The sequence below is a fragment of the Parus major genome, chromosome 8 (assembly GCF_001522545.3).
Source record: "Parus major isolate Abel chromosome 8, Parus_major1.1, whole genome shotgun sequence".
Taxonomy (NCBI): domain Eukaryota; kingdom Metazoa; phylum Chordata; class Aves; order Passeriformes; family Paridae; genus Parus; species Parus major.
The window spans coordinates 426,216-440,511 of NC_031777.1; the positions used below are offsets into that span (position 1 = coordinate 426,216).

At 42.2% G+C, this 14,296-nt stretch overlaps 1 protein-coding gene across 1 annotated transcript in view; it reads left to right on the forward strand.

Moving 5' to 3' along the window:
* The window catches only part of NOTCH2 (notch receptor 2), a 77,648-nt gene that overhangs the window by 16,056 nt on the left and 47,296 nt on the right, over positions 1-14,296 (forward strand). The window contains exon 4 of the mRNA XM_019007585.2: positions 1,518-1,640. Coding sequence (XP_018863130.1) covers positions 1,518-1,640 — 123 coding nt within the window. The remainder of the gene's footprint in view (positions 1-1,517; positions 1,641-14,296) is intronic.

Sequence of the window (14,296 nt, forward strand, 5' to 3'; positions counted from 1 at the left end):
CAGCTGAGCCTTTCCTCAAGCTTGGTAGCTTTATACAGTTTTAAACACTAAAGCTAATTGTTTTCCCTGGTAGTTGTTCCTTTTTGCCAGGAAGGTGCTGCTGTAATGATTAAGGACTCTGGCTAAGCATGTTATATTTCCTCTTTGTTTTCAGCTTCCCTACTGCCATGAGATCTTTCTAGGATCTTGGGTGGAGGTTGGAAGGGCTTTGAAGGGAGAGAGTCATATCAAAGGTCTTGTAGTTTGGGTTTGGTTGTTTTGTTGGTTGTTTTTTGGCAATGTTGAGTCTGTTGTTCCTTGCTGATGCACTTGATGCAGCTTGGCACTTCCCAGCTCTTCTGTAGGGCTGGGGAAGTTCAAGAGATGGGAATGCACATGAATCACCTCCAGTCTCTGGAGAGCAGCAGTAGTCTGGAGAAGATGGCTCAGGGCTTTACAGTCTCATCTGCCACACAGCACGATCTGTGGTGGACCAGATGTTACTGAGAGGGGCTGTGTGACTTGACACAGATGTTATGGAAGTGTCTGGAATGGGGCATCAAAAGTAGAGGGGTTAAAGCATGATTTTGGATGAGAGAACTGTGTCATGTTAATATTACATTCCAAAGCAGTGAAGAGGCAGAGCTGGTGTTTTAAATTAACATGTGTGTTCTGGAATCATTTACTTCATCCACATTAGCATGCATTCCACTTGTGCTTTGATAAATAGCTCTCTCATCCAACACAAATGGCAGGTTTATTTAATGAAGCATGAAATAAATCAGCAGGGGAAATCAAGGGGAAGACACATCACTGACAGCTCCCTTCCCTAATGTCCCCACTTCTCCTTCTTTGAAAAGGAGAGGGGGCTCTAGCAGGAATATTTTGTCGAGTGTGTTCATTAGGAGCCTGGATCTTCATTGGGGAAGGGTATCTGATTTCTTCTGCTTTTCAGACAGGGCTCAGTGTGTAAGCATCACTTGGGTGGTGGCTGATTTATTGATGGACTGATTGTCTAACACTGAAGAGAGCCAGATCAGGACTTCAGAAGCTCCTTTTCAAAGCATAAAAGACTTTTCTTTGACGTATCCAAGGCAGGCTGTGCCGAGGTATCCATGAAGTGAACGCCAGCACTTTTTTTTTTTGCCATGGGAAAAACTTGTCCTGGCTGATGCTTGGTGGGCAGTGACAAGTTTATCTCATGGTGAGCGAAATGTCTTGGTCTTCACTTTGTTTGCTTTGAATGACAGTGCTCCTTAGTCACTTAAAGAGGAACTCCTCATGTCTTTTGGGTTGTGAAAACAGAATTTGCCATCCATCCATGGTGGAAGTGTTTTAGCTGTGTCACCTGACCCACATGCTGTTAGCAAAGGCATTCAACAAAGCCGTGCTAGGTGGGGATCCATCAGGATTAGGTGAACGGGGACAATATTTAAGGAAAAATAAATAAAAAGGAGGGGAAGCTGTGTGAGGGGTGAATTCTCTTCAGAAGGGGTTGTCAGCCCGTTTCAGCCTGCTGTTGTTTGTGCTTTGTCCAGGTTTCGAGGGAAGCGTCTGTGGACACAACGTGGACGACTGCCCGAACCACAAGTGCCTGAACGGGGGCGTTTGTGTGGACGGGGTGAACACCTACAACTGCCGCTGCCCACCCCAGTGGACAGGTATGTCCTGGGCCAGTGGACAGGTATGTCCTGGGCCAGCTGACCCCATGGCTGCACTCAGGGGCACATCCCACTGCAACCCTTGAGGAAAAGCTGTTGGTATCAAAGCCACCGCCACGATTTCCCCGCGAGTCGCGCTTCTTGTGTGGATGTGCTTTGTCAATGTTTTCCAAAAGCAGCAAAAGGTGGATTTGCTGTTACAGCTAGGGGTAATTCTAAAATGGGCTAATGATCATGCTGATTATAGCAATGCTGCAATCTGAAAATCTGAAAGGTGGGGGGAAAAGGAGGGAAGACAAGTGTATGTATGGTTTTTGCTGCTGTTGTTTTGCTGCCTGGCTTATTTTTATCTGGGGTTCTCTGACTGGCAAAGCTACTTTTGCTTCATAAATGAGTCTGGTTTTACTCTGAGTCTGAAGGGGAAAAAAAAAGCATGAATTTCAAGAAAGTGTTATGCACAATATAAGGAAGCAGCTTACAGGAAACTCAGTGTCATATTTAGTTGCAAAATGTCTCCGTACCTCAAAAATAAACAAACACCTCCGGTTATGGGGTGAGTTTTTTTGAGTCATACTAGTCTTTCTTAGCTGGCACACTTTTTCAGCTGAGTATGGTTTTGCCCTTATTTGAAAATCATAGGGGAAAAAAAGAGACCTAAACCCAATTTTTAAAATGCTTTTTTTCCTCAGAGCACATTCATTCTAGTTGTAAACAGTTTGTCATTAACTGCAAAGGAGGCTGCCAGTTAAGAACTCTCATTAACTTAAAAGAATTATGTATTCTTAAATGAAGTTATAACCACATTAGAGTGAAGTGCACCACAGCTTGCAAAGCTCTTTGAAACTATGTGTAAATAGGAGAAAATGAGTCCTCCCCTCAATGAGCAAGTGTCCTTGGTTCTCTACTACTTCTCCACGTCCTGAAAGCCTGCACAAAGTGAAACCTGTAAAGGAAAACATGAGAGCTTGGGTGGGGAGACAACAAACCCTTAGTGACCCCTATAGTCCTGCTCCATGCCACAGAAATTATAACCCTTGTCATGATTTCTGGCGTCTGCCAGGAGCAAATTAATCTGTCTTACTCCCAAGCACAGAGGATATAATGATTGTGAGCATACAATCTCCAAGGGATTATTGTGGCATCATAAATTGAGCTTGGCTCACAGGGTTTAGGTGGATGTCAGATGAGGATGACTGCTGCAGCTCACCTGGAGGAGAGTTGCACACACACTCTCTGGCACAGGGAGAGAGTGATTCTGGTTGGTTTTGTGGTAGATTGTCTCCCCAGCTGCAGTGAAGTTGTGGTGGTTCCCTCTCTGAACCTCTTCTGGGCTTTGAGTAGCGCTGGGAAAAGTGAGGCAGTGCTGTGACCTTTCTTGTGCCATCTTTCTCCTGTGTGGATGGTGTTCCCAGAAAACCTCATGGGTGTGAAGGATCCCTTCCAGGGAACCCCTGGGAAGAGAGAGGAGCTCCCCAGGCTTTAGGTTCCCATGGCTCTCTAACACAGTTTTTAGGTGATGGCTTCTCAAGGCCCTTGTCTTTCTAGGCTTAGGTCAGCATGGAAATAAAAATAATCTCACAATTTAGGAAGCTTGGCTGTTTGAACAATGAAGGTTAGAACCTTTATGGAACTCAGCTCTCCAAGTTTCTGTGACTCCTCTCTGTCATCTCAGTAGCATTTTTGTGAAAGAAGCTTTTCTTTCTCTGAATGGACTTCAATCCCTTTCCTTCATCTTCAATTAGAGACCAAGGAGGTGAGGAAAACAAATACATATCCAGCTTGGAGATATGAGGAGACACTGAGGCAGGGCACAAAACAGGGAGGCTGGATAGAGGACTTCTGCAATAGTGAAGAGAGAAGAGAGAAAAATGATGTTTTTTCAAGGTTCAAGTGCAGTTGGTGCTGGCAGGAGTAAACAAAACATCAGTTATTCAGCAATAAGAAAATGTGTATGTGCAGGTCTATCCTTTACACAAAGGGGTTTTCTAACATTTTAAATCATCTCTAAGGCAAGTGAAGAGGGGAGAGCTGAGCAGGCAACTCTTTTAGAGTCTGTCCTGATAAATGTTATAGCTCAACAGGGCTAAACTGTGAGAATGAACACTTCAGGAAAACAAAAGCTTCCAATGAGTTCATGAGGTTAGAGGACATTGTGTACTTCTTAAAAAAAGAAAAAGAAAAAAAAAAAGCCCAAATACCCATATCTGTAAGGAAACATCAGCCAAAAATGAAAGGATGTTAAAATTTCTAAAAATACCTGACAGTGTAGATGTGCTGCCTTTGTAACAGTCTCTGCTTTCAAACTCTTGTCAGCTATTCCTGGGGAAGATTGAATTTGTTTTGTTTTAGTTTTTATTTAATCTTTGTGCTGTGGGTGATGCTCTCTCATGTTTGTTAATATAGTTTGTGCTTCATGGCACAGTGAAGCCAGTGCCATTCCTTGCTAGAAAAAGCCAAGAAGCTGTACTGCATCTGGATCAAGACAAGTTTTGTGTGAAGTATTATTGAAGCAACCTTTACTGAAACAGAATCTGTCCTAGTTCCTTTTGGTAGCCATCTGCCTCTTGTAATTCCCTGACAGGTGGTAGGCTGGGCTACATAACTATGCATTTTTTTAAATAAAAAAATCTCTTTTTTCCTGCTTGCTCCTACCTTTTGTGATGCTGTTTGCCTTCAGTCTTATTTCCTGCTCCTCAAACAGAGCTCACTGCTCCTTTTCTGTTGAAGTGCCTGCCTGCCTTCTCCTTCTCATTCTGCTGTTTTTTTTCAGAAAGATAAAAATCTTGCTTTTCAAAAACAATGATGTGAAATTCCTGCTGTCACCAGTGTTTTTGTCACCTTCAAAGTTCTCGTATTTCACATGGTTACAGTGATTATCAATCTCATAAATTCGTAGCTGGCAAGGCAGGCTCGGGTGTGTTTGGCTGAAGCTGCCTCAGATCTTTTCCTGTTGCTGTTAACTGCTTTTTGGTTTGTTTAAAGGTGACTTTATCTTGTCTCAGGATAACATTTTCATTGTTAGCACCAGTGTTTGTTGGCTCCTTTTGAAGCACAGTGGGGCAGGTGTGCAGCTCCACCTTTCCTTGGAAACAGTCCTGGGTGCTTTAAATCTATTCCTCTGCATGACAGGCATGGAGAATTTGGTGTAAATGTGGTTTGTGTCAAAGTTAGCCAAAAACCCTGGCTAATGTCAGGAAAAAGTGCCATGTGAAGATTGTTCTATGCTGCTGTTCCTCAGCCTCATGGTGGCCTGAGGGGGAAAGTCATTATCTTTTCTCCCTGCTCACAGACACTCTTCCCTCTCCCTTGAGCTGGCTCTAGGATTTGTTGGATTGAGCCACTTTAACTCACTAATCTAGTAAAACATCCTGTCCAGCTGCCTTTTTTTTTCTTTCCCCTTTCTTACTTTTTTATTTTATTTTATTTTTTGGGATTATGAATTAAAATTCACAGGGCAGTCTCACAGCGAGTGGATGCAGAGAGAAGTGCTGGCAGTCCAGGGCTGAAAATCATATGGAAGATTATGATCTCCTACCACAAACATGGGGAAAACCAGCTGAGAATTTAGAGGCTACTCACTCATTCTAGCTACAATTCATCTAAAGAAGCAAAGCTTGGTTTAAAAGGCACCTGTTGATTCTGTTGATCTAACCTATGCAGCTTTGGGTCAAGAACGAGACCCTAAAGAATGAGAATTTGGGTGCCTGAGTGATTAATATTAAATATTAAATGCTGTCAATTCTTATGTTTTTCTTGCATGTCTGAGAAAGACTCCTGCTCCCCTGGGAACTCTGCAGTGTCTCAGGGGCTCACCATAGACCTGTCTTTGGCCCAAATCACTTTTCAGGAGCAGAGATGAAGATTTGTGCCCCCCATGGAATAAACTTGGCACATTTTGCTGCATCAGGAGCTGTGGGATGAGGCTGTGGGTTTGGGGGATGCTGTACCCACTCTCAGGTGGGATTTGGGAGCCCTACATGATGATATTTCATCTGCAGGCCTGGCCTGCTCGCTCCCTTTCATTATTTCTCCCCCTGTGGCTGGGAAGGCGAGACTCCCATGGCAGTGGTATTTATTTAGGCTTTGTTTTCCCCTGAAAAGAGGGCTCCAGTGAACTGTATATTTTAAAATCTAGGTGACCTTTGTCTCTAAGGGAAGCACAGTGTGCTAACAGCTGACTCCACCAAAGAACCCCAGCGCTGGGAGCTAGCTTAAGCAGTAAATGTTTGTCTTGAGCAGAAAAGCTCTTCAGGCAGCAGGGCTGTGCTTTTTAATTAAAATAGCTGTTAGCTTGGTCATATGCTCTTAAACACTAGCACAAGGGTTACTTTTTCTGCAGGGCTTTAGGCAGGAATTTTCAAAGTGGGGCGTTAAGGGTTCGATTCCTATTTAATTAGAGTAATATTTGCTCCTTCCCGTGGTTTTCTTTGAAAATCCCAGTGTTAAACTCTGGGCAGACACGACTTTCCTTTGCTAAGAAGGGGGATAAACATCAAAAGGCTAATATGTAACATTTTAGTGTAAGATAATATGCTCCCATACTTTGTTTCCTAAAACTTTCTTTGCCAAGTGCCACTTTCCTCAGCTTCTGTGTCACCAAAGTACACAGTGACAAGTCATGTTAGTTTAGTGCTCAAAAGAATGCTGCCTTCTTGGGGCACTTAGAGGGTCAAAATGTAGAGGAACAAACTCTGACAGGGATGATCAATATTGAACATGCCAGTCTCCTAAATCACTGAATGCATCCTTGCTGTTTTATGGAGAGGGTTGATGATGATGTGGCAGAGAACCCTGTCAGAGCTGTTCTCTTTTCCCTCCTGCTGATCCTAGATGACATCCCAAGAGCTTTGTGTGAGCCCAGGGAGGCTGGCTCACCCTGCCACGAGAAGTGCAGTCATCTTCCCCAGCAGTGATCAGCTTTCTGGGGCTTTTCCAGGCTTTATTAAAAAGCAGAGTGGCCTCTTTGGTGCTGGCTGGGATGTGTCCATGCCAAGCTTGCTGAGCTGGCTGGTGTCACTGCAGGAGCATCTCCAGGAGACAGCTCTGGAAGGGCCAGCAGGGATTATTCTGCGTTTTCTTCCGTCATGTTTGAGCTGGCAGATACAAAGGGAGCAGGGAGCACGTGGCAGCCTCCAGAGCTGGCAGCTCCAAGTTTGAGTGTACAAATGGTTTTGAAGTGCTGGACACAAACAGACTTTATCCTGTATGTTGTTTGTTTCTCCTGTGGCCCTTGATCTCGGTGTCGTGCGGAGAGAGGATGGATTTCAGAGGCATTAAAAGTTACACCCTTACTCCTTTATCCGCTGTGGATTCTGGAACACCTTCCACAACCTCCTGTTTGCTCTGTGCTGCTTTTCATTTCCCAACAGCAAGCCTGGGGTGGGAGGCAGCAGCAATTAAACACCTGAGGTGTTAACAGCTGAGCTGATCCGATGACAGAACGGCAGCATCCAGCTCAGACCACGCTGCCACCTCTTCCCTGACGCCCTTGGTGACTTTCCAGCAGTCCCATGTGCCAAATGATCTCTTATGGAGATGTCCTTGGGTTTGCAGCACATCTTTTGTGTGTTTGGCACTAAAACAAGGTAGGGCAGAGCCCTGTGGTGAGGCTGGCTTGGTGGATATCTGCTGTGACACCAGTCTAAGAGGTAACAGTTGTTCCATCTCCAGCTGACTTGTTTCTGGCAGTTTCTGTCCTTTCCCTTGTACTTAAAATGAGGTGATTTGTCTCTGGGTAATTACTGAAGATGGGTTGCTGAGATAGCTTGAGAAGATGAAGCTTTCATTGTAAGTTTTGGCTCCAGCTGTTAAATTTTTTTTTTTTTTGCCTTGCAGATCTTTTCACTTGTTTGGTATTTCCCTGATTCACTGGTTTTTCCAGAGGAGGAAAAGAGAAGGACAGGGCAGAGAGTAGCTTGGTGATGTGTATTTCCTGTGGGTTATTTCTCTGTCCTGCTGCTGTCCCCAGTCATTTCACCTGCCACCACCACCATATTAGACCAGTCTGTCATTAGTGCATCAGTTTTAATGAATTTTTAATGAATCGTGTTCCAGTCATTTGTATTACTGCCTCTGAAGAGCTCAGTCAGGACTGCCCTCTCTTCCCAGTAGTCTGTGGGGAGTGATTTAGGGCAGTATTTAATGGATCAGGCTGTGCATAAGTCTCTTAAAGCCCAGAGTTTTGTATTTGGGGGTTGTAAAATCCCTTGTAAAAGCCCATTAGTTCCACTGCATGCTTCCCAGTGTAGTTATGAAATTAAACTCTTTTCTCTACCATATTAGCCTAAAATAAACACAGATGCTTGCTCTGCTCATTACAATTGTAGATTCATCTTCAAGTGTTCAAAATCTATATTAAGCTATTAAATTTTATGATTTCTTTGATGCTATTTGATGTCCATTTGAGATCTAACAAGGGCAAAACCAAAACCCCAGCACCTGAGGTTTGGGAATGGCTGCCACTGCTTTGCTGCTCTGGAAGAAAGATGCTGTGAGATCCTGGGGAAGGAGCACATTTTTGAGTGCTGTGATGCTTGTTCTTTAAAAAACTCCTGCAGGGGGAAAAATAGTTGGTTTCAGTCCTTTTAGTGTAAAACTTAAGCAGGGAAAAGACCATTACTAAAGACAGATGCAACTCTGCCAGTGTAGTCCATGGAATTCTGTGTGCCCCTGAAGCCACCCTTGGAGCTGAGAGTATCAATTTTATTTGTTGCTTTTCCTGCAGGGAGCTGTGGAGATGGATTTGCTGAAGGCTCTAAAATTTGGATGTGATCTGGGCATCACACTTGAGATCCCTTTTGGTGTTTATTGCTCATTGGGACATTTTGGTCTGGGTAAAGGTGTTGCCTCTTTCAGAGAAGTTTGCAGTTCTCTGCTTTGAGATATCCAGTGTCAAAAAAGCAAATATGTAAACAATCAAATATTTTATTTTGTAGACTTTTCTGTATCTTCCCTGCAATAACTGATGTATTATACACTTTATTAGCTCTCCTTCTCCCTTTGTGGGTTATAAATCTCCTAGGAAGTTCTTCTCTCCACTGGTCTGTCAGACTGTGAACTTTCCCTCTTTTTTTGTTCAGAGGTGGTGTCTTCAGTCCTGCAAAATGTATTCCTGACTGAGACTGTGCCATTGCACAATGTGTGTTTGCATTAGGTATTGTTCCTTGCAGTCAAATGTCTGCTCAGCAGTGTTTATTTTGTTGATTAAAGCTGTGATTGAGCAGAGGTTCCCTGCTGAGCTCTTCTAGGGAAGCTGGTGTTTCCTCAAGGAGTGCCTAACCCAAACTTCTGCAGCCAGTCTGTTTGCCTTTGTATTTTGCTTGGCATTGGTGCCCAGCAGCCTCACTTGGTTGAATCTGTCTGAAATCCCTGGCTTCCTCTTGGAAAGTAGAAATGGAATTTTGTTAAAGCCACCTGTGCCTGCTGTTTCATCACCTTCTAGGTCATTAATTAGACACTGCTGTGCCTGTATGTGTTAATTGTTGCTGAACTGTTTCAAGGAGCGTGGATAGTTCTGCTGGTCAAAGATTGAACTGAATGCTTTTACAAACACACAATTGAAAAAAGTGGGAGCTAAAGTATTTTTCACAGACACCATTTTCCTGGAAATCTCAATGGTTCCATGCAATTTTCCCCTTTCTGTTTGCTGAGGAGGCTCACACAGGAGCATGAGGGAGCTGAGCTTGGAGCTGATGGATACTCTTTGGGTTGCACTGTCAATGCAGGCATTTTTCTTGTGTTACAAGACAGAACTGGACAGAGGAATGTCCTTCCCCAGCCAGCTGTGGCCTGCCAGCTGGCATCCTGAATATACACACGTGTGGAGGAGAAACTGCATGGTCCTTTGGAGTGTGGCACTGATTACCTTCTGCCACGATTAGATTTGGTCTTTTATACAAATACTGTTCCTTATCTCTTAGCCCCTTCTTGAGTCTTGATAAGATGCTGTTCACCTTCTCCCTTAGCAGTCCTTTGGAAGTTGGTTTAAAAATGCAAACATTTCTAACGAGCTGTGCTTGTCTGAGCTATTCCACTGTATTCAAAGCTCACACAGCAATCTTTGGAATACTCTGTGAATTAAACTGCTCTAGATCTGGTTTATAGTTCCCAGGTAGCCCTTTCAGGAGAGCTAGTGACCTCTTCCCCCTGTGTGCTGTGCCTGAGATAAGTGACAAACTTCTTGAGCTGCTTGAAACTGATGCTCCCCTTCCAGTGAGCCTCTTAAGATCTGAGGACCAGTCTGTGATTCTCACCAAGTTGCCTTCCCAGTATCACTAAACTTGTAAGATTTTCTGCCTTCCAGTTCAGTCTGAGCCCAGTACTGGTGTGGTTGTGATTTTGAGAGAAATGGGATATTGCTGCCCCCTCCCAGCTCAGTTTTCAAGGAACTGATTTATTTTATTTTTTTTTTCAAGGCTCAGGAAAGTATTTGCACCCTTTGCCCTACAAAATATTTTTAGTGATTAAACTGTATTAGATCTGCTGTCAGCAGCTTTAGCCTCTGATACTCCAGCTGTGCATCAGCAGACTTTCCTGCTGTTAAGAGGCCAAGAAAATGTTCTCCTTTATGGAAAGTCTGTTTTGCCAAAGATGAAGTCCTCTGATTGAACTGTCTGAAGGTTCTGCATTCAGCTGCAATTCAGAATTCAATTCTGCATTCAATTCTGCTCCCAAATCCTGTAAATTTGGTAGGATTTTGGAGATGTCTGGTGCTGCTTTCCTGGGTGATTGTTTCACTGACTGGTTCAAGCTAATGCTCCTCACTTTGGGTGTAGGATTGTTCTAATTTTGTGTGCTGCTTTACCTGCTATAAACCAGGCTTTACTTTATTTCTGACATGAAGAAGGAGAAGGGCTGGCTGTTTCTCATCAATGAGATGTGACACAAGTACTTGAGGGTGGCCTTGAACCCCGTGTCTGCCAAAAGAGAAGCTCCTGGAGCTCCTTGCAGTTCCTGAGGCTCTGGAAACAGGAGCAATCAAAGCAGCAGACACATCTGACCCACTCCTTATGGCTTTTCTGAGGGGAAATATGCAGGAAGTAACTTAGTTTCATAGTGGGCAAAAAGTGCCAAGAGTTGAAGGCTGTTCCCTTTTTCTACTTCTAGTTTTCAATTTTGAAATAGCACATGGACTTGCTGTTTACTTTGTACAAGGTCACTCAGAACCTGAGTTGGCATTTTACTGATTTCCCAGGCTCTGCAAATATCAAGGTCAGGCTAGGTTTTCCTTACCTTCTTGGAGCAAAGTGTGTTTCCTTTCTTGTTGTCTTTTGTTTCTACATTTCCATCAAAATATTGTGCTGGTAGTGTATTCACACTTCACTCGTTCAGCCTGTGTTTACTATGTGTCTTTAAGAAATGTAATTGGAACTAGCAAGAGCTCCAGGAAAGAAATACCTACACGAATTTGCAGCTAGATGAGTTGATATTGAGTAGTTGTAACATTCAGAAATTACTTGGGTTATGGACATGTGTATTATTACACTGTGCAGCCTTTGCACAATCCATCATGGACTTTGCCCTTGGAAGTTGAATTTCTGTTCTGTGAATGAAAGACTTAATTCTTCTTCCTAAAACTCTGACCAAGCAGAAAACATTCTTGCTAACTACATAGCTACAAAGAAATATATTTATTTTGTTACAGTTAAGTCAAAGCAGCATCCCATAAGTAAATTGTTTCAGAGAACTCCTCTCACTTAATTTTAAATCTAACTAACCTGGCAGAGAGAAGCCTTCAATTAAGAGCAAGTTCTTTTCATTAAAATACTCAATAGTAAAATACAATAGTTAATTGTTCATTTATGCCTCTTAATATATTGAATTGAATTTCCTTTGTTTTTAAAACAAACTGCGTTAAGCTGGAGCTCTGATTCATTTTCATAATTAAACACAAATACAATTTTATTGCAAAAGGGGCACTAGAAATTGGAGAAGCCAAGTGAGGAGCAGATCCAAGGAGCTCAAATGTGGTAAAAATAAAATTTATATAATAAATTTATATAATTTAAAATACAGTTCAGTTGCTTGAAGAAGTTTAAGCTCTGTATTTTCCTTCCCTTGTGGAGGCATTGATAGATCTTTTAAAAGTTGGTTTTACTTTAGGGCTGCAGAAAAATGGAATAGCTGAGGACATAGGGTTATTGCAAGGACATCAGTGATGTCACTTTGTCCTTTCTGGAAGTGGAGGGTGAGTACTAGTAAAAAAAAACCTAAAAAAAGTCCTGAGTGTTGATATTACTTGAAATGGGAAATCACAACCAAGCCCTGATAGTTTATATGGGGGATTAGCCCATTTTTTGCTTAAAAAGAAATCACAAACAACAACAACAAAATTCCCCCAACAGCAAAAAAAAGATGCAAATTAACAGTGTGTACTCCCACACTCAGTCACCTTGCCCAAAGCCCATGGAGCATTATATTTCATATATTTATGAAAAAAACCCAGTTATGCTGTGTTTCATGTGTTGAGTTCTGTTCACCAGTCAAAAGGCAAATGGTTTTTTTTGGGAGGCACCACACTGTGGAGTGCTGTGGCTGAAAACCTCCTCCAGCTTTGGTGGCAGCAGCTCAGGCTGGCCGAGCCAAAAGGATGTGAGAGGGAGTCCTTTGATCTGGGCTGGGCCCCCTCCAAGAACAGAAGGAAAATCACTTTAATAAGGAGCAAATAACATCTTGATGATTTTTTTCTTGAAGGAAGGCGTGACTGCTCAGAACCAGCCCCAGCTCACTGGCTCTTTTCAGGGTGGCTGCTGATAAGGCAGCACTGAAAGCTCCTGAACAAACCACTTTTAGTGTGACAAATGCATGGTTGGTTTGTTCACAATGCACAGAGGTGCTGTACAGATAACAACAGCAAAAAGGCTTTGGGTTCTTCCCCCACTCTTTCACTAAGCAAGCCAGGAATTGAAGGTTAATTCTGAAAACTCTGCTGTAATTATCATTACTGTCAATTTTTTTCCGTGGTTTTCCAAGTGATAAAATTGTTGTTTTGAAGTAGTCAAGAATGGAACTTTTTTTTTTTTAATAATAATTTTGTATTTTTGCCCCTAAGTGGAAAAAAAAAATATCCAAGTCTCACAGAATCAAAGGTTAGTACTTTGAAAACAAAAGGAATCATGAGAATGGTAGATGGAGATGGTTAAGTTTGGACATTTTTAGATTCCTGCTCATGATAAATGTTTCAGTTTGGTGTATTGGAGGGGAGGGTGTGTCTGTGCCCTCACATCATCATTTCTGTGCCATTAATAAACAGTGACTTACCAACATCTAACACATATTTTTAATTTGGCAAGCCTGGATAAATTGGAGCCCAGGTGCACTGTGACCTGCTCTTGAATTTCTTATTCTTGAAATACAGAGGGAATTCCATGCAAATGTAAATGTGCAGCAGATAGAGGAGCTGGAGAGGAGAAATCTTGTGGTAGAATCACATTTATCAAAGGACCCAAATAACAGAGAGCTGCTGGAAGCCAGTGAGAGAGAGGATGGGAAGGTCACATCAAACAAATCAAATCTTACTCTCTGATAAAGGGCTATCTTCTGGTGCTGTGTGCATCCTGGCAATGCTTTAGGAAGGGTGGCAAAAGCAAGTTAGTGAGAAGTGTTAAAAAAAAATTAAAAATAAAGGCAAGCTTTCAGTGCTTAGAGAGTTTTTAATGAGACTGCAAGGAGAGAAATAGTTTATCAAGAAGAAGATTGTGGGCTGTGACCAGTACTCTGTGGTTGCACATATGTACCCATATACCAGCCTGGGGAGAAATGAGCTGGTGCTCATGAGGCTTTATCTGTTCAGGAAACTCAAAATGACTTGAAACTTCAGCTAAACAATTCTGGCTTAAAAGTAAACTGTGCCATTTAATGAGGAAAATGAATAACTGTTGAAGCAAAATGTTAGTGCAAGTGGTAGGTTCTCTGGATTTTGATGTCAAAGCAAGATGGATTTCAGCAAAAAAAGACTTCACTCAGTGTGAATTGCAGAGCTTTCCATAGATGTGACTGTAAAGTTGAGCATCCTTTGAAAATTATTTCATACTTACTGGTCCTTTGGTTCTTTTCATTAAATCTCCCTGAAAGTACATTTATTTGCTTGTCTCTAGTATCTCCAATAATAAGAACATTTTTAGATTATTTATTGTGTTACTGGAAAAAAAAAAAAAGGGAAAACCTCTCAAGAACCAAGAAACCCCTGAGTATTTGTGGTTGTCTATACAATACCTGAGGCAAGAAAAATCAGTATTTCAGGTGGAAGACTTTTAAGAATTCTCTTCTTCCTCACTGAGTAATCATCACTGAATAATTATATAGGGAAGAATTAAGTTTTCCTGACAGGTGTTACCTGTTGATACTCCTTTGGCCAAGATTTTCTTGTCATGCCATCTTTTCTCTTACTCCCTCTGGCTGCCCTGCAGGCAGCTCTTCTTTCTTTTAGTTTCTCATCTCCTCAGAGCTGTATCTCCAATATGCCAGGGGCTGCCTGCTGTAAGGCAGGTACACAGGCTCATGCTGCACCTTTTAAATGTGATTCTTTTAAAAGTGATTCTTTTTAAAGTGATTGTTTTTAAAAGTGATTCTTTTAAAGGTGATTCTTTTTAAAGGTGATTCTTTTTAAAGGTGATTCTTTTTAAAGGTGATTCTTTTTAAAGGTGATTCTTTTTAAA